The following is a 25,659-nucleotide window of genomic DNA, read 5'->3' as shown; positions in this document are numbered from 1 at the left end:
CAAGGTATAAGTGTGCAACACTTTCTGCAAATTGATCTCCAAGGTTTGTGTTACAACATGGGCATGGTCCCAAGCACTGAAATCCTTGGTGACAGTGCCCTACTCCAACCATGCCCAGTAGTTACAGAGACAGTAACAGAACTATCTGCAACACAGAGCAAAGCACTCATTGTTACATGCTAGCAGGATCTGCATCGCTAATATGCTGAAGAAACTAGCACACTGAAAAGGAAGTTTAAATGCTGCAAAACATACTTTATTTACCAAATGCAAGCTTTTAGAAATTCAGGAAGGTAGAAAAAACCCAAACAAGTTCAACTGGAGTTCCTTATATTCCTAAGTTTAAAAAATGCTTTCAGTTACAGCAGAGACCTTCAACTTTATAAATAAAACATTTAACAATGATTTACCTATAAATGAAACACTTAACAAATAACAATGAGTTATACAACCTATTTAGAATCAGCAACTTATCTCACAAGACCTTTAATAACAAATTTAATTTTCTTTGTGGCAGTAGCATATCCAGCTCACGTGTCCTGGGTTGACCAGCTTTGTTTTTTCTGACTGTCAATCAGTCTTCTAAGTATATCATCTCGTACAAGATCTGATCCTTTTACATCAACATGGCTACAGCCCATTTTAGGACATCTGTTAAAATGAAAAGAGAGACTCTATTAAATTGGAAGAATTGTATTTTACAGATATGGGATTTGCATAACACCTGCTAGATTTATTTTTTTTTTCATTCTTTCTCTCAGTTCCTTGTTACCTCTTGTCCTCTTCACCACTTCTATGTGGAAAAAAATAAATCTATCTCAACTGGTGAGAATCATCAGCTAAAGGAAGGAAAGAAGGTGCACAGTGAGAGAAGGAGCCTTTCACCTGTATATCACTCTCTTGCTGCAAGCACACAAGCTGCCTTCATCAGCAATGATATCAGCACTGCATGGACACCTTTCTGTGTTGCTTTCTCTCTCTGCAGTCCTCTAAAAACTGCAGGTAGATACTGCTTACCTCACTAAACTGCAGTGGGGCAGTATAATCTTCACTGGCAGATAAGCAGGGAGATTATTTTCTAGGGAACCAAAAGGGAGTGAGTCTTGCCATGACTGACTGGTGAATCAGTGGACTATCTAGTTGGTGTAAAAATCAACCTGACTTTTTATGAGCTGTGAAAGCTCAGAAAGGAGAAATGGGGCCAAATTAACAGCCTCTAGATGATAATCAAATACAAAACGTCTTACAACTACTTGAAACAGCCAGATAAAGACAGCAGGGTAAAAGATATTCAGGGACCAAAGGTCATTTTCCTTCGGTGGCAGCCCAAACATACACAGATGGTATCTATAGTAAGAAGTAGCACTTTTCCTGAAATTTTTCCTCTCTTAGAGTAACATTTGTCTGAGGTGCTGAACTTATTTACACTCAGTGCTCATAACTTTTACTCCAGATTCGTCCACAGGTTACTGTGTTTGTCATAGATCAGTCATTTAATTGCTCTGTGCCTCAGTTTTCCCATTTATCACCTTAATACAGCAATAGCTTGCCAGATTAATGAATAACAAGTGCTCAGAAAGCTTCCCACATTTCCTGTAAGCATAAAGTATTAGTATGTCCTTCCAGGCAGTGGAAAATAGTGAGCAGAGCAAGAGACGTAAGAGTTGCCTCAAGGAGTGTGTGACAAGTCTGTCAGCACGGGCTGTGTGTACGTCAGCTGAAGGCTGGCAGGCAGGCACTGCACTGCCAAGGGCACTGAAGGCATCCTGTGGATTCCAACTGGGAAGTACTTGTGAGGAAACAGCCACTGTGTGTCTGCAGAGTGAGCAGCAGCTCCGATTCCAGAGCCAGGCTAGCGAGGATCCTGCCCTGCTCTGCCAGGACACCTGCTCCCACAGGAATATCCCTGGCAGGAGCACAGCCCAGCAGCCAGGCCATCAGACTGGCATTCTGAACAGGGAACTTGCTGCAATAGCTGGCCTGCTAAAACCCATCATCTTCCCACCACAGCAGATGATGGGTTTTCAAAGTAACTGCATTTTCATGAGAAAGTTTAAAATTACCGTAGGTTGGTCAGACTGGGCAGAGAAAACCAAGGAGTCCTTCTTAATTTAGTTACAGGGAAGCTGTGGCATTGCTCTGTGTCTGCTTTTCTAGCACTGGAATAACTGCTGTAAAAATGGTAAGGCTGCCAGCTAAAAGCTCAGGATTAAGAACTGCTAGTGTTCAGACTGCACAAATAATTTTGGTTTGAGGATAAGGTAGCTTTTAAAGCTGGGTGTTGTACAGCTGATATGACTTTTTTAACTCCAGAGTTTCTCTAGTCTTCCATTTCTTAAAAGGTAAAATAAAATTCAGTCCTGTGAACCTATTTGTTTTTCGGCAGAGCTGAAACTTTTGGTCCACTACAACAATTCCTCCTAAATTGACATTGTTCTGATGGATTTAACAACACAGAGAAATATTTAGATACAAACATCCTAAATTCAGTATCAGAGAAAGTATTCTTGTCATTGGGCTGTTAAGCACATGCTTTTTAGCCTCTCCCTATCCTCCAGAACACTCACTTTCCTCCAACTTGAGAGCTATTACCCAATTCCTGTTCATTTTTCCAGCTAAGTTTCTGTCCACCCATGTTGCTGGTTTTGTTGTTATTCCCAGTTATTCCCATTGCAGATTTTTCCCTAGATCTTGTAACACAAGCAAGGTGCTTCCATCTAGTTCTTCAAGCTGTCTTGACACTGAGATAGTGGCTGAGCATCCCAACTGATGCTTGGTTTTATAGCAGTGCTTTCCTGTAACAGGGAAGGAGCATGGAATAAAAACTCCAGCTCCACCTTTGTAACCCTCATGGAGGACTGTGTAGAGCCTCACACAAATGCCAGAGCAACAGATGGAGGAAATAAACTGCCTGTGGCATTATCTTCAGGGAAATCAGGTTGCTGGTCCCCAAGAGACCTTCCTAAGCAAACTGCACATTTATTAAGAAGTCCACAACTGGTAAGTTTCCATGAAATCATCAGCCCCAAAGCAGGAAGGTCTAGCATAAATGGTATAAAAACAAAGGTGAAATCAATGATGAGATGATATGTCCTCTCAACTTGCTCCCAAAAGCATTAGTGTTCAAGCCTCTTATTTTTCTACTTTTTTTCTGTTTTTTTCTTTAAATCATTATCATTTTCAAATTTAATGTGCAGATTTTGAGGTTTAAAAATGCATCTTTTACATCTTTTCATTCAAAAAAATATGTCCCATGTGGAAAAGTGACAGACTATTTTGGTGATATAAGGAAAGAATTATTTAACTGCATCATGGTAGGAACTGCACTGCACTATCTAATCTCATTCTTTAATTCTATCTAAAATGTTGTGGTTTAATATTTCTCACTTTAACAGTTGTTTTAATATTTCTCAGCTGTATTGGAATATAACTGCAAAAGAAGGTGCACGGAGGAAATTTTTTTTTCATTTACTTCACGGCATGCTACATAACCAGTGGGAACAAATCAGCAACTAAATTTTAGGAAACTGAGGTCTCTCTTTGTTGGTCATGGCTATATGAAATCCCTTTACTTCTGTTGTGCAGCTACAAGTAGCTGTAACTTCCCCACACAATTCCTGAATATTTCCTTACACACTGTTTTCATTAAAAAGAAAAGCACCTTCACGTGTCTAGTTCTAATGAGGAGGCTGTGATTTGGGCAAATGCTGAAGTTTTACTTTCTGCAGCCTTTTCAATCCAAATACATTTCCTAGAACAAGTGGAGTAAAATTCCACTTACACAGCAGAGCAAATAGCCTTTCCACACATTCTTTTTAGCTTACCGGACTTTTTTCTTTTTCTGCTTCTGAGTTTGGATCATTTCTAGAATGGCATCTTCTTCATAAATATGTCCACAGACCTTGTTCCTCACTGGCCTCTTCATTGTCACCTGCAATCAGTAAGGATTGATTTAAAGGAACTGATAATGCCCATGAAAATGCTTCTTCTGAGATTCTATGTGAAACAGCAGAAGTGTGTTTGCCACTCATACATGGCATTCCAGTCACATACGGGATGAGGTCCTGCTTGGTACACTGCATTCCCACTTACATGGGTTTTCTTCCCAAGCTCTATTGCTCTTTTCTGAAAATGCTTAAAATTTATAATATTGTTGTTATATATAATGTTGTTTAATAGGTACTGCAGATTTGTAATACACAAACCAATGAAGAATATGAAATAACTACTTCTCTGTCAATTACTGTAGCAGTGATACATACCTGTGTAATGGGACAAATAAAGTTCATCTGACTCCGAGTCACAGCTAAATCTTCATCGATTTGTTCAATGGTGTCATTACCATGATCTTATTTATGAGAAAGTAGAATGGCAAAAAGAAAAAAAAGTTTCTTGTTTAATGTAGATTGCCAATATTTAAAATAAGCTAATAAAATCCAACATTTGCCAAGCACTGTCTCACAGTGATATCTAAAATACCACAGCATGTTTCTGCACCACTCCATGAACAAGACACTGCAAAAAATACTGTACTAGAATGTCTTTTAGAAAATGTGGATTTTTATATTGTAACCACTTTGCGTGTGTGTGTGTGTGTGTGTGTGTGTGTGTGTGTGTTGCTATTTACAGGCAATGCCAGAAAGAAAGGCTGGGAAGGAGAGCAGTCTGGCCTGAAGATATGCAAAACCTTTGGTATTCACTATTCAAGTTCACCAAAACCCAGTTACACAGAGGTGAGTCCCCAGAACCTAACAAAAGATGAGGTGGAGCAGATCTGGCAGTCCTACCCTCAATATCAGTTTGTATTTGAGTGTCATAAATGGGCTTGCTGTATAGCCTGTACATACTGTACGCACTTTAAAAGGAATTTGTACTGTTTATCATAATGTATCATTTATAAAGCAATGCTGTTGTTTTTTGATAAGACTATAATTAGTGAAAAACAAAAGCCAAAAAGTGTCACGGTCAACAGAAATATTATTGAAGTAACCTTAAAGAGGAGAGGCAGAATGAAATTTCTGACAATTCCCAGAAAACACCCAGTGGCACAATGCCAGGGGATAAAGGGCAGACAAATGAGAATAAATCCATCTAGAGCTGGAGGATCTGCAGGTCTCCACCTTTACCAGAAGAAGAAAGCAAGATATAAGCAACTCTGTGCACTCAGGGGCACACTAACTAGTGTTCATGCAGAAGTTAGTTAGCCAAAGTCAAAAGCTGAGACATGGGAGCAGCTAAGGAAGAGACAAATGTGTGTGTGTGTGTGTATACATGTATTTATATTTATATTTATATTTATATATATTTAGAGAGAGAGAGAGAACTAAGTATAGCCTTAATGAATTACATACATGTTGTTTTATCTTCTAGCTCTCCTCTGTTATTGCAAATCTAGGCTTTTAGTTGAATGCATTTGTTTATCTTTGAATCTTATCTGGTAATAGTAGCAAATTTAACACCTGCCATAGCTTTCCATTCCTTTGGGGTAGTTCTGCAATGACTTTGCAGAGGCAGAGAAGGGCCCGGGGGTGCAGTCCTCAAGGTGTCCCAAGCAAAGAGAACGTTTTTCTTTCTAGCTGCACAAGCTGCACCCCAAGGGAGGAGTGAGAAACACCACTGAACACAGAGAGTTCAGAATTACTTCATGATTTGCCTTCTACAGTGCCTCAGCCTGGGTTCCCTGTGCTGCTGTTGCACACTATCAGCCAATCTCTGCCTCCCTGGTATTCAGTCTTCCACATCTGTTAAGGACCAGTGTTTCCTAACTTATGGTCAGTGCTGCATGCCTGTGTGATACTATCACCTTCCGGATGATACCAGCAGACATCACCCATGGAGCAACCAAATCCTCTCACACCCAGCCTAGGCTGAGCTCGCTGCCCTGGGAGCCAGCACAGCCCTGGCTGGGGGACTCCTGGCATTGACGTTGCAGCCATTGCTCCACCACAGCACCTCTTGGTATGCCAGGCCTATTTCCAGACCTTCCTCCTTAACAGAGCTTGCCTTTCTTTCTATTTCAGTATTCCAACCATTTAGGAATGTTTCTGACCCAGTGCTCTTACCCCAGGTATTGGGGTTGGAACTAGGTGACCTTTAAGGTCCCTTCCAACCCAAACCATCTTATAATTCTACTCCTGTGAATACCACAGGAATACTCAGGCATTCATCAAGGGTATTTCTGTGTCTGCTACTAAGGTCTCATGCAATCAACAGGGTGTGGATTCTGGGGGAAAAGGAGCTCAAATGTCCAATGTCCATCATAATTTCAAGGCTTTAATCTCCAAGAATATTAACATACCTTCATCAGATACTGACCACCTAACAAAAGGTCAAATCAGAAGGAAAAAGTGGGCACAATTTAACTATAAATACCAAAACTGCAATGGTATGGACACCAGAAATGCACTTGTGTTAGTCACCAGTTTTCAGAAAAAAACTCTGTGACATATTATCCTTAAATTGCTCATATATATGGTTTATTCTATCATAAGCACATAGTATTTGAAGAAAGCACAACTTTTGCACAACTTTGGGAAAGAGGGGTTTTTTAAATAAAGCTTTTGAAATACCAAGCAATGGGTGAAATCCCACTAGGACAGCAAGGCTAAGCAATATTGGAGTTATTGGCATGTGGCAGCTTTGGAAAGAGCAAATTATCCCAGGCTGGGGTACCTTTTTCCCATACTGGCTTTGGAGGTGATTCAGATGCCTCATGTTTAATGGTTGAAATTTCATGAGTTGAGACCTAATCCTTGTAGGTGGGGTATATTAATCTTCTTGGATTCAAAGTGTCCTCTTGCTGCAATCTTATCTTAAACACTTCAGGTTGCACTTCATTTGCAAAGATTTTGTATACAGCCTATCAGAGTGGGGCCCTGGCTTCAAGGGGTGATCACAGCCCAAATGAATCATTATTTAAAATATTTCCTTTTCATAATCAGCTAATATTTTTAAAAACAAATATGCAAGACTGGGATGATGCAAGTAATACCTCAAGCATGTCAATAGCAAATTACCATAAATCAGATAAACCACCCACAGATTTGTTGCTATTGCTTGATGTTCTACATTACAGGAGAAGAAAGGAAAATCACTTTTTTCAGTGACAGTAAATTTTGCAGACATTACACAAGACATACACACACATCCTAAGCTGGTCAGAAAGACGCTCTAAACTGTAGCTCTATATCTGTAGCCTCTTATTGAAAAATGTTTTCATTAAGGTCAAAGGGATTTTTTTACCAAATGAAATGTATGAAAATTTTGAGGATCTAAATTGGAAGTCTGACTATTCTACAGAAAGAAATAAAAACACTGGATCATACATACTTCAGCTAAGTCAGGTTATAGTTTTATAAAATTGAGTTTTCCTTGCAAATTAAAACCAGACGCAGAAAACACTAAGTTATTGTTCCCAAAATTGCCTTAAGTAACAGAAGTGTACATCTTAAGTAACAGAAGTAACATCTATTTTGGTAGTCTGAAAGATCACATATTAAGTGCCTTAACAGTTTCTAGTTTTCCATTCCAGCCAACTGAAACATGTTATGAGTATTAGTAACACATTTTCTATCTTGCTATCTCAGCAATGATGTTTAAAGCTGTTGTAATAAAACTGCATTCTTATAAAGGTATCTATTTTTGGTAACACATCATAATGAATTTTGCAACTGCCAACGGTTTTTTTACTTCTTCAATTTTAATTAAAAGCTGGTATTAATTTATATCTTTATCACTTTCATCTCTTGATAATATTGTGACTAACATGCCTTTGCTCAGTTTTTACTTTGCTGAGAGAGACTCAGGACTTTTAAGACAAGAAGAACTTTTAAAAATAGGAAAACCATAGTGCAGAGACATTAACTGCTGAATTGTGAATTATACTAAGCATAGATAATATACATGTTAAAAAAACATGAGAGGAAAAATCCTCTCCACTGTCATTGTTATTTCTGTGACCAAGAGACTGCTGCCTGCTCACTGCTCCCAGTGTCAGCAATGCCCTCTCCCCAATTTCTGTTTCTCTAACCTGGTTCTCAGTGAGTACATGTTGCAATGTAAACTCAATTGATTTATTTCCTTTTGTGCTGGGCTGTTCTGCCTTCTCACCTGCCACAGTCAGACACTAATCCTGAGAATCAAAGGGTAATGTTAAGCATGTGGGATTGAGTCTTTGTAAGCCTGAGACACCAGACAGACAAGGTCTTGGCTCCCAAGAGGGTCTATTGTACTGCTGACTCCATAGAAATAACAGCAACTCATCCAGGCTGGGAAAAATCCTATCTCTGAGAGCTCCAAGAAAAACATGAATGTTATGAGGACAAGTCAGATGCCAAGTGTTCCTGCCAGCAGGGCACAGAAAATAATGAAAGGTGGGGGAGGTGAAGGACACTGTCACATCCAAGAGTTGTGTTCTAGGAGTCAGAAGACATCTGGGCTGAGGAAAGGCCAGGGCCAAGTCTAAAGGAAGGACCTAACACTGCTGAGAACAGCAGGTAATGCTTGAAAGTGGGTCAGCATGCCCATCACTGCTCTGAATTTGGGTTAGCCTTCAGTCCAGAGAAGCACACCAGAACAACTGTCCAGTGTCCTTCCCTAGGGATGGATCTGCAGTAAATGGTGTAGGAGTGAAAGAAGAGGGGACACAGAGAGTAATACCTTCCTGGCAAACTCTCCAGTCTCTAGCAATTTGTGGCCAAGGACTTCCTGAGTCAGAGGTAATATCTTCATACTTAATAAGCCCTGGAGTTTTCCTTCAATGAATCTGTCTAAACTTGGAGAGGGGAATTTCGTCCTGGACCTTTCAGCTTGCTTAGAGACAGTTATCTTTGCTAGAAAGGTTAGCAACAGTTTAATTTTCCTTGAAAATTACTGCAGAGGCTGCAGGTTACAGTTTAATTTGATTTTTAAGAGGGAAAATAAGGTGTGCAAGCTACAGCTGCAGTCAAACAGTTCAAAGGCTTTGCACTTTTTGCTAGAGGCATGTGATAGTTTAATTTGCCAACCAAGCCAAACTAGGCTTTGCATTGAAGTACATTACAATTTGATTACTTGCTGGTGTTGCAATACAAAGTTGATCTAAGGAAGGTGGCCTCTAACATGTTGCTCCAGATTGCAATTGCAAATTTACTTGCTCCTGCCCAGGCCAAGCAACTTGCTGGTAATTTACTGCCAAGTGCTTTGTATGAGCCCTGTTTGACAGGAACTTGTGTAAAAAGCACACAGAGGTGCATTTGGTCCATCCAAAATAAAATGACAATCCTGTAAATGTAAGCCATTCTTATTTTCCTGGAGTATGAAATACAAATTAGATTAATGTATTACCAAATTTTTAGTTCCTTTACATAATAGTGAAGAAGGAAAGGATCATGTCTTGCACTAAATATCAATCCTCTAAAAACTCCTTTAATGCCATCAAATTCAGAGCTCTTGTATATTTTACAGTACTTTGTCCCACTAAGCTACAGGTCTTATAAAATACACTATTCTAAATGGAAATACTGTTCCCATTTTACCCATTCACTGCTGGGTAGAGCTGCTTGATGCCAGTTTTCCAGAATGGCCTTTAAATGAAGAGAAGCTGTGATTTGATGGAAATGTTATTGGACAACTCTTACAGAAATAATGTACGTGAAGGAGATTTAAAGACACTTGCAGCTAGATACAATTTTCTGTTTAATATATTAATAATAAAATATGACTACGAATCCTAGGGAAAGAAAAAACAACAAGAACTCCAGAAAACCCTGCGAAATCTCCAACTCACACACTAATCAAAGTGAGAAGAGAACAACTTTGCCTTTAGATTTTGGAAAATTCAGACTGTTCCCACTGAAATTCAGTGGGAACTGTGTCTGTAGAACAGAAAGGATATCTTTGATTATAAACCACACAACTCAAACAATTTGGTAGGCAAACAGAGAGGCAGCTTTCTTGCTCCTTCTGTTATTGCAAAAAAAACATGAGAAATCCACACTTCAAAGTCCTGGGATGACATTTTAAATGGCAGTTTCCTCATTGCTGCTGCTTGGACTCAGCCTGAAGAAGCTGCTGGGGGAGATGAAGATTACCTAAAAAGATGTCATGAAGGCTCATCAGTAAGCTCAGAGGAGCTACTGTTTCTGGAAAACCTAAGGTGGTCGTATTTTTCCATCTTAACTACCATCGCCCACGATGACATGTAAACTTAAGAAGCAGGTTAAGTACCAGAGACTTGCTGAAAATAAACCAAACTGATAAACACTGTTCAAAAAACCAGGAAACTCTAGGTCTACATGAATGCAAGCTAGGCATGGGACAATGGAGCACAAGTATGAAGGATGCCACAGTATGAACAAAACATGAAAACTGGAATATCTTATGAGGAAAAAATATATCAGACACAAACTACTAAATTGTAAATACATTTTTATTACTTGGGCTTTCTCCTGCTCTTCAGAAGAAAAAGGGCTGAGCAATCACTGCTTCATGCAGTATAATAAAGGCAATTGCCATGCTTAGAGAGCATAATTTCATGTATCAGAGATGAGAAGAATATCACACACATTTGGAAAATGAAGAAATTCACTCCAGGCACATGAAAGAAGAAGTTGCAAAAGATGCAACCAGGAAAAAAAAAGCCTACCATTTCATTAGAAGATGAACCACTTTCCATTACTAACATTGTGGTCAGAATCTGGAATGTCACTGATGCAATGCTAACCATCAAATGACATGAACATGTAGGGCTTGCCTACACAGGGAAGTTGTTGCAAAATAAGCGAGGGTGTGAATTCAGAATGCATTAACTACTTGGCACTAACTCAGTGTGTGGACACTTCTATTCTGCACTAGGAGTGCCTTTTGGCTGTTTAGCCTAATCCACTTCCACACTGGACTTGAGGAAGGCACTGTTAATCCTGGGCTGGAGTGGTGAGAGGACAGCTGTTGGTATTGACAGTGGAGGGGAGGCCCATCCATTTTTGCAGAAGTCCCTAGCAGTCCCTGGATGGCCTACTCTGTAAATTTAACTCATATTTTCTCAGAACAGTCCATTGTAAGTATTCTCTACAAGCAGAAATCATGTCTATGACAACTGTCAACAAAAGGTAACATCATGTATCTGGTAACCCCTGTGGCTGGGAGTCACTTTGCCCATTTCAGTATGTCATTTGTGTGTTCTTGTAGACATCCCCTTCTAAAAAGGTGCACTGGTGAGGGATTTTCAGGTGGAACATTCTGCTAGAATATGCTCCTGAACAGAACTGTTCCAGGATAACAGACAGAAAACACTAAGAGCAGTGATGGGGCAAGCACACCAGGTAGCAGTGTCCCTGCAGTCCATCCAACAGGCTGCTATGGAACCAGGGAGCAGAAAACCCCCCAGCTACACCAAATGATCATACCCCTAGAAAATTAGCACTCAGATTGCCATTTCAATCTGTCTCTTCACATTCTCCTCACAAGACTTTTTGACAAAGACTTCTCTGTTTTCCTATTCTAAACAGCTCTCTGAAAACACCTTAGAGTAATAACTCACCTGCCCTGGTGCCAGGAGAGTTGTGAATACAGACACATGGAGTTTGTCACGTGTTGGGGGCACAGGTAGGAATATCTATAAACTATACCATGAGAGGGATGAAGCTCTAATCCCTGAAGACTAACCTGTTGATTTTGTGATTGGCAAGAATGACACAGCCTCAGCACCTCTGAAACTGCAGAGAAAGCACAGGAAAGAGCAATGTGTCACCTTTGAGAATGGGCAGATTTATAATACAGAAAACCAGCTCCAGCACCCCTTTCATCCAAAGAAAGGAGGGGAGAACAGATGTGCTTCTCTTTACCAGAAGACTGATGTAAAATATTGTTCTTGAATAAAGACGTGAGTACCAATAAGAAAATGTGAAAACAAAATGGTGAGAACAAAATACCCTTTTTTCCACCCCCTAAATGTTGAAGCACTTGAAATAAATTTTTAGGTGCTATATTTTATCTTAAAATAAGTCTTAATGAAGACAGCATTTGGAATTTTCTTCTTAGTGATGCATTTTAATACTTTACAATGCTTTCTAAAATTCTTACCTACTTTCAGAATGAGTTTACTTAATTTTAAAATGTAACATCAAATGAATATAATTCAATGTGTAGTGAAGCACTACATATATCCACATAACCTTTTGAGCTTTATTATTAGGATGTATAAAAAGAGAAGTTGTGTTAATTTCCCAAGTTTTTTAATAGAAATATTTTTTTTCTGTATTTTGCATATAAATTTCACCATTCCAGTTGTTCTGAATTCTTCAGCTTTCCACTGCCTGGAACACCTCTGGGATAGCCTGGCACTGCTTAAGACACTGGCTGGGTACTTGCTTGGGGCTGCATCTCCTGCTCTGCTCCTGCCTTGGTTACCAGCCCACAGTCCTGACAATCTCCTTAGAAGGGGAATTTTTCTTAACCAACAAATCCTGTGTAGAAGTACTAACACCCTTCTGCTTCTCTTGAACACAAAGCACTCCAGAAAGAGGTCAATTATATGATTGTGACCATTTCATTGGTGGAAAACTGAGGCACAGGGCAGGAACACATCCAGAACAACCAGCACCCTGTGTTTGAGACCATTGTCTTTCCCATTAGACCTCACTGTCTTACCCCTGACAACTAAGGCTACAAATGATTTCCAAATACATTCTTAGTGAATGCATCAGTTCCACACTAAAAGCAAAAAATACAACACAGAAAAAAACAAGTATGTTCTAGTAATTGCACAATATCTGGTTGTTTATTCTAAGAACACCAACACTTGCACTGGAGAACACATGGTAATTTTCTAGTAAGTAATATTTATAAAATAATACATCTTTGCTAAGTTACATGAAAACAAAGAAAAAATAATAATTCATATCAAAACAAAATAAGAAACAAAACTGAGTTGTTGTTTAGGGGGGTTTTAAGAGGGACTTACAGCAGTTGGCCATTGCTCCATCATAAAACTGCATGGTTTCCATTTAGATTAAAGCAGGTTGACATATTGCCTGTGTGTGTATGAAGACATTCTGCATTAGCAGATCTTCACTGTAAGAGCCCTCAGTAAAATGTTCCCTAAAAGTAAAAATGTTCCTAATCCCAGTATACAGAGCATCCTCCAAAACAATGTCATGGTGGCCAAACATAATGTTGGCATTGGTTTGAGATGATTTTTCTCAACCTGTCCTGTGATGTAAGATTAGGCTTCTTGAGTGGCAGTCAGTAGAAAAAAGTCTAATGCTAGAGCCCTGAGCTATAAATACTCCTGGATTATAACTGCAGAAGCCTTGTAGCTTCTGATGGTAATTAGTAGTTAATTTTAAGTCTGATTGATATTTATTTTAAATCCCTTTCTGCAGATTCTCATGTGCCAAGGAGTGTAACTGGCAGAGTGCACCTTCTTTAATGCTACATGCATCAGAAAACTCTTATCATTCTATCACTGTCATTTATATCACAAAACATGCACTTCTGACTTCACCTTGACATTCTGCATGGTGCAGATAACAGAACAGAGAATCTGGAAATGCCTGTGCTTTATAGCAAACATGCTGGGATGACTGTGAGGGGCTTAACTAAGGTCCAACACTGGGCACAGTCTTTTAAACCCTCAAGGTTGCTCTATGCCTACACTTTCTTCTCCAGATCAGCTTTAATAGGGGAGTGAACTGGGACAGAAAAAGGACCTGAACAGCCTCAGCACAGATGCACACAGCAGCAGAAACAAGAATGGCAGAGCAGGACAAGCAGAACAAGGGAATCTAATGTTGAATTGATGGGACAGCAGTTGCAGTGTCACTGGTACTTTTTAATAGGGATAATAAGCACACAGCTAAATCACAGGGCACCCTGCACAGTCTTCATCTTTCTAGCAAAGGAGTTAACATTACACTCATTATTTTAGTCTTATTACCAGAATGGAATAACATCATAGTTTACCTCTTAAGAACTATTAATTTTTCTTGCACTATTTGGTTGGCACTTCAGCCCTTGCAGAAACACATACAATCCTTACATGATGCTGAGGAAGATTGAGGGTTTATATCTCAAAATAAACAGTTTAATATAAGTGAAACAATCAAGCTGCACTAATTACATAAGGAGACCAAAACTGAATACAGAAGAGCTACTCCAAGGAATCACCTTTTTGTCGCTGTTTCTTTCATATCAGCAATCAAGCAGATTGTAGCCTTACAACCCAGAATTTAGGGTAGCTCAGTGTTACTGGCACTTTCTGGTTTGTAAAGGTAGTTTAAGATTCCTCCTTTTCTATACATTTGGATAGAGCTAGTAATAATATGGAGGAGCTGGGTTCAGTAACTGGAAGGAATGGAAAACTTTTAAGGATTAAATCAATATATTAAAGGGGATCAGAAGAAAATTGGAGAGAGACTTTTACCAGGGCCTGCAGCAGCAGGGCAAGGAGCAGAGCTTTTAAACTGCAAGAGTACAGATTAGATTGCGTGTGAGGAAGACATTCTTTACTGTGAGTGTGGTGACACACTGGAACAGAAGAAGCTGTGAAAGCCCCATGCCTGAAAGTGTTGGACAGGTCTTTGAGCAGCCTGATTTTGCAGAGTATGTCCATGGGAGAGGGGTTGGAACCAGATAATCTCTAAAGGTCCCTTAAACCCAAACCATGTATAGTATTTCCCTGATTCCAAGGTTTTATTTACAGATACCAGTCCTGGCAGATAACAGTTTTTTGAAATCAAATACCACCTTGGCATGGCATGCATGCCAACACTAGAACATGTAACACAATTTAGAACATTATTTGTTAGATCAAGAAAATGAAATGCACTTTTAGTAAAGACCAAAAAGGGAGTCTCTCCTTTAAAAAATGGAACAATAGAAAATTCTAGTCACAGACAAATGGCACAGTTAAGCTCTCCCTATGACAAAACACACTCAGCTTTTACTGAAAAACAGCCAAGATCATACACTTCCTAGAGGTGTCCTGCTAGATTTTTCATTGCAGAGCTAATCAAGGTATAGCATCCCATTTCATGTAAACGAAAATATAAAGTTAAAGGACTCTTCAGACGGCACATACTTAAATAATAACTATTTCTAGCCTGAGAGTCCAGGGGAATCTGGAAAACAGCAGCAAGTGCATTGCTGTTTTTGTAAACATAGGAAATGATCACTTCCAAACTTTCAGCTGCTTGAGGTGCTGGCCACCCATATATGACAAACCTAGCAGGGAAGAGTCACCGTATTAGTGACACCCACAGGTATGTGGAAAGGGCAGTCATTTAGCAGTAAGCACAGTTCCTTGGGAAGTGACAGTCTTTGCAATCACACATTCCTGGGTTACTACATTTGGCCTCTGGCTTGTACAGCACAGAGCTTGAAACCAGGAGCTCGATTATCACTGACAATGCTGATCTGGAATTTCAGGAATGGGTTGTAGTGGGTCCCAGGAAGCAAACAGCACTTATGAAGTGAAGAAGCACTCTATGCCTTTGCCAACAGAGAATGTTATGTTGCTCTGAGATGTTGCAAGAGCATGAAAGCAGTGTGGGAAAAGTGCAAACAGAGCTAGTGCAGTAGGAACTACAAAGAGAATCACATTATTAACCAGAGAGGCAGGAAGGTGTATGGAAAGTCACACCACTCAGTGCCTGAAAATTTTCTTCAGCAAATTATTGAACAATTGGACTGTAAGCAGCTCAAGGATAACAAGGTAGTAGGAGACAGTCAATAAGTTTATTGACAAATCAAATCATGCCAAACCGACCTAACCGGATGCTCTGATAGATGAACTGTCCCTGCTGGACGAGAGAAGTCAGCTCACCTACATATCCTGATCTTAAATACAGCTTTTGGTGTTTTCCACATGACAGCCTCCCAGGCAAACTAAAGAAATCAGTATAGATCTTCACCCAGATCCAAGAACCAACACAATAATAAGCTTTCTTCTGATTACAGCTTCTTTCTTTGCTAAAACAGAACACTGGTGTAACAATCATTACAGCAATGCCTAAAAACCATAATGGAGATTAAACAAGATTGTACAAGACACTATACACATTCATGAAAAGACAATTCTGGCATTGCAGAGCTACAGTCTAAACAATCAGACAAGGGAATATTTCACCAGCACTTTCAGAGATGGGAAACTGAGGCAGAAAAAGATTAAGAGCCTGATTTACAAATGAGCTCAGCCTATTTCTTGCTGAGCTTGCTTGAAATTCTGGCCATAATCAACAGCATGGAAATCACTAGATACTGAGCTCCTTTGAAAACCAAACTTCAATATGAAAATTTGGCCCCCAGAGGTCTTTTGAAAATCAACATCAAGAGGCTTACCCAAGGTCACCCAGGAAGTCAGTGGCAGGGCTGGGAACTGAACTCACATCTTCTGACTCCCACTCTGGTGCATAACTAATGTCGCCCTGCGTTCTTGTTTTAATTAGCTATGGGGAGATCTCAAACCAGAGAATGCTTTTGAAATGAAAGAAAAGAAAACTCTCACAAGTGTATTTAGTTCCCTTTAAGAAGCATCAGCACAATGGGCTTCCAGCAACTCACAAGCAGGAAGGATTTCTAGCTTCTTTAACAAGTTTCTGTTTTCCTCAGAGAACATCCATTGTTTGTTGTTTACATATATAAAGGGATTCATTGGTGAACATTTTTTCTCTAATATTTTTTTTTTAATTGCAGTATGCCTATGACCCATACAAATATTTTTGCAGTGACAAATGAGGATCGAAAAAGGAAGCCTGCAGAGTGCAAACGCTCCTAAGGATTAGTAGACAACCTCTGGGGCAAGGAGTGGAGACTTTTGCTATTGCTTATTATTACTACATTTTTCCCTAGGTAGAGAGAGTTGTTTGAAGTGGTTTCCTTGCTAATGCAGTGGCAGAGCAAACTATTTACTTTGCATGTACGTGTGGTTGCTTCAGTACCTCTCCTGCTGTTCCTGTGGAACACCTAAGATGCACTGCAGCAGTCCACAAGTGCTTTCTGGAACATCTAGATTGTCCATATTTTCCATGGCTTTGGCATCATCCATAGGTCTCTAAGCACCTTTCCTGACAAGATTTTACTGGAGAACTACTGCAGCCATCTCATGAACAATAAAATATATAAAATTATTGCAAAGGTAGAAAACAAGCCAAGTTTGTAACAGCTCCTTTCAGTTCAACACATTTAGCTAAATCCTAGATGTGGAATTATTTTGTCAAAGACAGAATAACAGCTTTGTATTTCTATTCTTATTTTTTCCATTGAAAGCTTCAGCCTACTTTTCTGCAAAAGACTATAGAGGTTGATCTGCCAGATGAGCTCTTCAAAAGGAGGAGCAGGACACTTCCTTAACTCTCTAAGCTTAATCTGCTCTCTGTGATCACAAGTGACTCTGCATTTACTGGGAATCTGAATGATAAAAGCCAATAAATTTTGCTTAGTTTTCCTCAAACAGAAAGCTACTCAGTGGATAGAAATGGAAACTATGGCTCATGCTCATGGCTGGAGATTTCATAAAAGAAGAGCTGCTGGGTACATTATTCCCAGATTTCTGTCAAAAGAAGAAAAATGTCTTCTTCTTTCTTCTTTTGAAGAAAGATATTTTTCTTCTTTCCAACCTTCATTTTTCTTGTACCTCATCAGTGCTATTTTCAAATCTGTTGTATCCTTTGCGATGTGTTTCACTTAGGTTTAGAACAGAATCTTACTTCTCTGTCAAAAGCACCTTCTACTTTTCTTCTTCATAATTTTCACTGCTACAAGTTTATGTGTCCAGCTGCAAAGTTGTGCAACTTTAAAACCAACTTTATCTAGTAAAGCCAAGAAACACTTCACTAAAGGCAAAGCAATAGTTTTGGGAAGCAAACAGATGGTGGAGTGAGAGTGATTGTGTACAAGCAGCATGTTTGTTTCTACAGATTAGCTGGGCATACAGCTTTTACTTAGGGAGCATTTTTAATTTCTTTTTATCAGCAAAAAGATAGGGTTAGCTTAGCGCTGGTTCAGGGATTACTAGTGTTTCTACAACAGAAGTCATTGAAGGGGGAGTTTGAGGGAAGGCAAATTTATTTTACAGGGCTCCCTTTCTGCTGGAGAGTGTCTCATGAAGGGGTGGCACGAGAGAAAGCAAAGGGACACTTTGGAGTAAACAAGTGAGGCTGGGAACCAAGGCTGTCAGTGGTGCCCCAGCAGAAGGGAAGTGGTGATGCCTTGGAGCACCAGCACTGCCAGGTGTGGCTGCAGCCAGGAGGTCCTTGCAGGCACATGCTCCCAGAGCCTGCTCCTGCCTATCTGTCAGGTTCTTTTTTGCCATCTTATCTGTCTCTTGTTTTATTCCACACCCTCCTCTTCTAGTATGGCTTTCTCATTGTCTCCTCTCACTTATCTTGGATCACAAGATTCTGGGGGAGGGAACTCATCTTTATATAGTAAACAGGCAGTGCTGTTATGGCACTATACACAGAATTAATAATAACTCATGCAGTATATAAAGTGGAACTTCTCAAGCTCAATTGTCTAGAAGAGGAGATCTCTTCAGTTAATGGAAACTATTACTGAAAATCTTAAACAAACCACGACCACTGCTGAACACGCAGGTTACACATTCTGGAATGCTGAATGAACAGGCTTATGTGGGATCATCCAAAACCTTTGCAAGATGATAAATCTGAATAATTAAGCTCTCCCTCATTACAGGTCTCCAAAGCACATTAATCAGGTCTCCACAAGAGTAAAGTTCCCTCTGGAAACAGGAATACATCTTTGACTATTTGTTTGTTTTGATTGGCTGGATTTGGTAAACTGAGGCTGCATTTCAGACATTGGGGTTGACCATATACACTGTTATATGTGCCATATAAGTTATGCATTCTGCTGTCTGCATACTGACCCAGCAATAGATCTAAGAATGTACATGTCTTTTATCTCTTTTTACTTGTGACAAGCATGAATTTCCAAGGGCCTTATGAAATACTTTCTCCTCCTCCAAGAGAATCACAAATAGAGAGGGCTCTTTTCATTTTGGTTTAGTTTTGAACTAGTGAATTTGACTCTATATTACAATCCTGACTATGCAGTGAGCTCCACGAGGGCAGTACCAGCAGTTTTGCTAATTGTGTTTCACAGACATCTTGTTGTCCCTATACTCACTGAAGGATGGAAATCCCTCTTTACATATAGTGCTGTCATGGCCAAAATCTTGAGAAAAAATTTTCTAGTCTGTTGATCATACAAAATTTAGAATTTAAGTAACACTCAGACAAAGAATACAATGCTTTTGAAGACGCAGGGGAAATTTTATTTGAAAGAATTTAATTAGAACCCTGCCAACACTGATCTAAAACCCTGAAAAAAGGATAAAAAAACTGGTATAAACCAGTAGCATCAGCACCACCCTACTGCACTCTCACTTTAATCCTGCAAACATGTCTGGCATAGGTAGCCACAGGCATCTTTTCTCATATGCAACATTATAAAGATTTAGTTATTGGATGTTTGAATGTTTAAAGTGGGTTAAGGATTATACTATTGTAAAAGCAAGTCTCCAACTGAAATCTTAAGTTAGCAGTACAACATTACAAACTTCTTTATAAAAGTATTTAACTGTCTTGAGATAATACACAGCTTTTTAATGTTATATGTAATTTTTTTTTTAAATAGAGTACTTAGCAATATTAGAAACATATATTCAGTATGATTGGAAATTATGGAAACTTTCTTATCAGAGGCCAACAGAAGATTTAATCCACTGAGCACTACTTGTCATTAGTACACATGTAGATGGGTGAAAATGCATAGAGTTATTAACACTTGAGAAATTAGGAAACCTTATAATCAAAACATTATTTTACAAATTGATTTAAATATAGAAGAGGAATATGTTCAGGCAGGTTTTCTATTTCAGACATGTTATTTCCCTTTGAAACTTCAGAAAAAGAAGAAGCAAAAGAGGACAACAGACATGTCAATGGCTGAATGGGTGGGTCAGTCTTCCTGGGAAATGAATCATACTTTTCATTCAGTTTTATGAAAGCCTTGCTTCGAGCATGCCTCTAATTACTATTTGTTGCAGTGGCACACCAGTCAGCCATGCAGTCCAGTTTACAAGGATTAGGTAGTTTTCTGAGTGTTTTCTGAGGTTTTCTCTTTAGGACACAAATTACAATGTGATTCCCAGCATGCAAATGAGGACTGGGAGAGCTGATAAAGGAATTTTAGTATAGGATGGTCAGGAAGGTTCTTATATTAGAACCTATTATATTATTATAGTAGTCCAACTTGCTAATTGAAAATGTACAGCAATCATCAGTATGGAGTGAGATAACCAAATCCTGTGGCCACAATTAGCTCTGCCTCAGAACTGGTACTACAAGGATATATAAACTAACCCACATTATGGCATGTTTTTATCAGTTTTGGTATTTTATTCATGTTTTTATTATTGCCTTGCTTGAGTACCTGCTATGTAAAACTGAAAGAGATTCTTCTGTGGGTAATTCCAGCAAGAGTGCCCAGCCACTGTGTTGGCAGAAAGAGCACCAAGTCAGGTGCTGGAAAGTCTCACACAGTGCCTCAGGAAAGTCAGCTAAGCAAAGGGATCTACAACTGTTTGTAGGGACCTTGTAACTGCTAAAGATTCACAGAGCACATGTTGATAGCAGCACTTTTGATCTCTCATATTTAGGAGTTTGGTGTTTTTTTCTGCAACAGCCTCCTACCATCAGAGATTTAGAGTTCTAAGGCTTTTTTAGAGTCCAAAACTCTTTCTTTCAAAATACCAAGAGACAATATTGTTTCTTTCAAAATATGCCAGGAAAAGAAAGCAATAGCAGCAGTCTTTCCCTTTCGTAGTAACTAAGAAATAGGAGAAAAGTTCAGCTACTCTTGGATAGTTTGCAGCCCTACCAAGGAAAGAGGCACTGAAGCAGGACCACTGTGCAGCTGAAGCAACAGATTGAAAACAAGAGCCAAAAACCTTGAGAATGACTTTGCAGCTCCAAGAGCAGGGCATTCAGCTGGGATAAAGTTTTAAGCTTTTTCCTTTGCTTCCTGGGTTTTTTCTAGTCACATGCTGTCTGATGCAGTTCCTCAGTACCTTGAAAGCAGTACCAGTGCCAATACCTGGCTGCACACTACACCACTAATCTTTTAGCACAGATTTGTGTATTCTATGCCAATTTCATTTGAAGTGTAGACTTGTGTGCTCATTCCAATGAAAAACAATTATAACAAGGGGAAAAAATAAGAGAAGAGCTACAAAAACTACACTTGCTTAGAAACTAACTGTGGAAAAAATACAGCTGAACTATACCACATTGACCAATTTATTGAAACAACATTTTCTCCTTTCTGCAGCTATAAATTCTGGAACATAGTTATTAAAAAAGATTTTTTTGGTTTTCAGTTTACCTGTGTTTTATACATTCAAAATATATGTCATTTAAGTAAAACTTGAATCACCATCTCATTTTAGGCTGTCTCATTTATATGCAATGATAGTTTCTTTAGAGGCAACCTGAAAAGAAAAAAATAACATAAAACTTTTCACAGACTATATTTACAGAATTCTGCTGATTTAATTTTTTTGTGTCATAGAGACAATATATATATTTTATTCTGTCACTAGACTTTTGTCAGTGAGTGACTTCAACCAGTCACAACTTCAACTAGTATTTGCAGTTTATATACATCTTTGCTTTTCTAACCTCTCTCTTTTCACCTGGTCATGTATCTCAATATATACAGGCTGGGTGGAGAGTGAGTGGGTTAAGAGCAGCCCTGTTGGGAAAGACATGGGGGTGTTGGTTGATGTGAAGCTCAACATGACCCTGCGATGTGCACTTGCAGCCCAGAAAGCCAAACACATTCTGGGCTGTAACAAAAACACCGTGGGCATCAGGTGGAGGGAGGTGATTCTGCCCCTCTGCTCTGCCCTTGTGAGACCCCACTGGGAGTGCTGTGCCAGCTCTGGGGCCCCTGAGACAGGAAAGACATGGAACTGCTGCAGCAAGTCCAGAGGAGGTCACAAAGATGCTCAGAAGGCTGGAACAACTCTCTCATGAAGACAAGCTGGGAGACTTAATGTTCTTCAGCCTGGAGAAGAGAAGGATCAAGGGTGACTTCATAGCACCTTCCAGTACTAAAGGGGCCACAAAAGGGCTGGTGAGGGAATTTTTACAAGGGCATGGAGTGACAGGACAAGGTGTAAAGGCTTTAAAATGCAAGAAGGTAGGTTTAGATCAGATGTTATGAAGAAATGCTTAACATGAGGGTGATGAGTCACTGAAACAGGTTGCCCAGAGAAGTTCTGGATGCTCCTTTTCAATGGCCAAGTTGGATGTGGCTTTGAGCACCTGGTCTAGTCAAAGGTGTCCCTGCCCATGGCAGTGGAGTTGAAACTAGATGGTCCTTAAGGTCCCTTTTGACCCAAACCATTCTATGATTCTCCCCCTTTCACATATCTCAACAGTGAGAAAGACATAGAAAGGGCTGAAATAAAATTTTTAGGCCAGAACGTACAACTCAAATTTGCACAATAGCCTACAAAATGAGGAATAACAAAGAAAAATATTTAAGCTCTCTAGAATTCAACATCAAACATGAATTTGAGAAATCACATTGTCTGCCTGAACCTGAAGGACTATTCTGAAACCTGGTAATGCTAATAAAAGAGGGACGCCTTTACAAGGATGACCCTTACTTCTAAGGAAGTCACAGAATCTTTTTTTTTGCTTTTTGAACTATGAGTTTAGTGAGGGAATACCTGTTTTACATCGCTATTCAACAAGCAACTCTTGAATGTAAACTTATGAGAGTCAGAAGATAAAGTATATAAATAGAAAACCTATAGAAAAAAAGAGCAACAGACAGAAACTTGTCTAATACATCACTTGCAAACTGACTTTTAGGCACCTGAACAAAAATGTCCTCATTCACAGGGCGCTCTTATGCAGGATTTCTTTCACTTGTGCCTCTGTGTTAAGAAATCAGGACACCCACTCCCATGACTAAACACGGGGTCAATTTGTGCCAGTAAATGTTGTAATAGTCAATCAGCATCTCTTCTAAGAAATGATATTGCTGGTTACCTCATGCATTGAATGAAACCTTATGGTAAAGCTGGCTCTCAGATTAGAATATTAGTTATCCACAAGCTCAAAAGTATCTAACCATACATTATTTTCCTGTCTTCACACAAAATGCTCCAACAAATTCTACATATTAATGCAATTATTTGCACATCCTCCTTCTGCAGACTTGTGTTAATGACAAGAAAATCTTTAAAAGTAAACAATTACAGTTACCTACATATTTTTGGCATGCAAGAGCATATTAACACAAATTACTGATCTCAGATGGCTCACGATCATTCCTGAAGTCCAAGGGAAAATGACAAAGAAAGTTAAGTATTCCTGCCATATTTCTAAAAGCACAGTTAAAAATGTTTGAACTTCTTCCTAGCTTTTAAATATTTTTGTCCACAACACAAATTAGCATTGTTTACTCTTAATAATTTTCTCTCAGAGGATTTGCTCTCTGCATCCTGCCAATGGTTCCTGGCAAAGCTCAGTAAGGCCATGGAACAACCTCTCTGCCATTTGTGGAGGCCTGCCAGAAGAGGCCAAACAGAAGTTAAGACCTGATTTAAACAAGTCTCAGTTTCTGTACAGCTGTGATTAGGTCCTTTGGTTAGTTACCACCATAAATCATATCAGAGAATTGTGTTCTGGGGTGGGCAGAGTGAGAAAATGGGAGGGGGGAAGAATCACTATGTATTTTACCTGGTAGATACATGAAGAATTTTAAATGCAGGACAAGAAAAGTGAATTCATTTGTTCTGCTCAGTGGTGAAAGGCCACTTTTCTACAGTTCCAGCAGATACAAAGACCCTCTAATACTCTCTGCCCCTCTAAACTCTCTGCCCTTCTAAAACTATAGAAGTAACACATGACTTTGTAAGGATTCCTGGACCTCCCTTAAACTAGAATAATTTTCAAGAATGATGCTTCATCTGAATTAATTAAACTTCACACTAACAATGAGAATTAGCTAACTATCTTCCCAAAAATTACAATTCCAAAATGTTATACCATTAATCCTTTATTCCCAGCAGATTCGTAGAGTGAACTTACTAGAAGAAATCATGGGCAGTATTAGAGTAATAGAGTAATTAAAGTATTAGAGTAATTTTCAGAAGATACAATATTGTGAAATTGTAGGGATCCAGACAGGAATTTTCTGAGCCAGCTACCTGACTGGTATATATGTTTTGATACCAAATCCAGCATACATGATACAAGTCTATTCTGAGATTAAATTATGTCAAGACACACAGTAAGAATTACAAAGTTAGCAAAATTGTGTTGTAAATAATGATTTAAAAAATATCCAATATCAGATATTTGGCAATGAAAGGGACAACATCATGTCATGGGTTTGACACTCAGCATTTCCACTCAAAAGTGGACAAGATAAATGCTTAGCAAGAATAATAAAAAAATTACTCATATCTTACTAAATTATTTTTAGTTAGGAGGTTAATATTTCCAAGAATTTCCCCGCAAACAGGAACTGAGGTGTAGGAGGTTCCGCTTCAAAGATTATTAAAAAAAAAAAATTCTGCAGGATTAGGGAATGATGCTTTAATGTACTGAAAACTGGAAAAGAATCAGCAGTAGAGTCCATGATCCCTTCTGGGGATCTTTGTTGGAACCAATTTTAGTCAATATTTTCAGTAATGACACAGAGAAATGAGAAGGTGGTGACATGTCCAAGTGTGAAGATTCCATTAAACTCAGGGAGCCAAGTGCTGTCCTGATAATGAGGAACTACATTAAAACTTCACAAAAGTAAGTGGTCAAAAAGGTGGCAGAAGAGCTTCAATGCAAACAAATGTACAGTGATTAATCTAGAGAAAAATAATCTAAACCATCTGCACAGTGCTGAACTCAGACCTTGTAGTAACAAATTGGGAAAGAGATCCTGGAGCTGCCAGTCCTGAGGCAGCTCAACGCACAGGACTAGGAAGCCAAGAAGCTGATGTGCATCTCTGGCAGTGGCATTAGGAACATGGCACTGGGACCTCCCTGCCTGGACATCAATCACTGGTGTCCCCCTCTTAGGGTACTACGTGCAGTTCTGGTTTTTGCAACTCAAAGTGGAGTTACAAAAGGTACAGTAAAAGCCCACTAAAACAGTGAAGGAGAGGAGTTAAGTGCTTTATGTGGAGAGACTAAAAATGCCAAAACTTGTAGCCTAGAACTGGGTCTGCAGAGACTGTGAGTAAATAAAAACAGAGAACCAAGCATAGGAGAAGAAAGGGGAAGGGAAGCAGATTTGGGTAACAAGTCAAGTGGCACATGGCAGATGAATTGGGCAAGAATTAGGATGGTAAGATAAAAAATACTGTAGCAGTTGGGTTGCAGAATAGGTGGGAGTGACAGGCACAAGAACAGTCTGGGCAGCAGAACGTCAGGAAAATCTGGAAAGGGTAGCAGGAAGAAATACCCAAGGCTGCAAGAGAAGATTTTCTACAAATACATTATGTTTTCCTTAAGTCTGAAATGAAACTTGAAACTCCAGAACCTCAGCACTGGGAAAATCTCTCATTAATGGCTAGTCAGAAAACAAACATAAACTCTTGTTTTGCTGTTATTTTGTAGTCTTAGTTGCAGGGAACATCTT

General features: G+C 39.2%; 1 protein-coding gene across 1 annotated transcript in view; it reads right to left on the bottom strand.

Moving 5' to 3' along the window:
- Positions 1-234: 234 nt before the first annotated feature.
- The window catches only part of NSMCE2 (NSE2 (MMS21) homolog, SMC5-SMC6 complex SUMO ligase), a 128,837-nt gene continuing 103,412 nt past the window's right edge, over positions 235-25,659 (bottom strand). Inside the window, exons 5-7 of the mRNA XM_066566375.1 lie at positions 4,263-4,348; positions 3,825-3,931; positions 235-651 (exon numbers count right to left, since the gene is read on the bottom strand). Of these exons, the coding sequence (XP_066422472.1) occupies positions 531-651; positions 3,825-3,931; positions 4,263-4,348 (314 nt within the window). The 3' untranslated portion in view covers positions 235-530. The remainder of the gene's footprint in view (positions 652-3,824; positions 3,932-4,262; positions 4,349-25,659) is intronic.

This window comes from Molothrus aeneus, chromosome 1 (genome assembly GCF_037042795.1).
Source record: "Molothrus aeneus isolate 106 chromosome 1, BPBGC_Maene_1.0, whole genome shotgun sequence".
Taxonomy (NCBI): Eukaryota; Metazoa; Chordata; class Aves; order Passeriformes; family Icteridae; genus Molothrus; species Molothrus aeneus.
The sequence above is the reverse complement of the archived record's forward strand: the minus strand, read 5'-3'. Positions and strand labels throughout refer to the sequence as shown.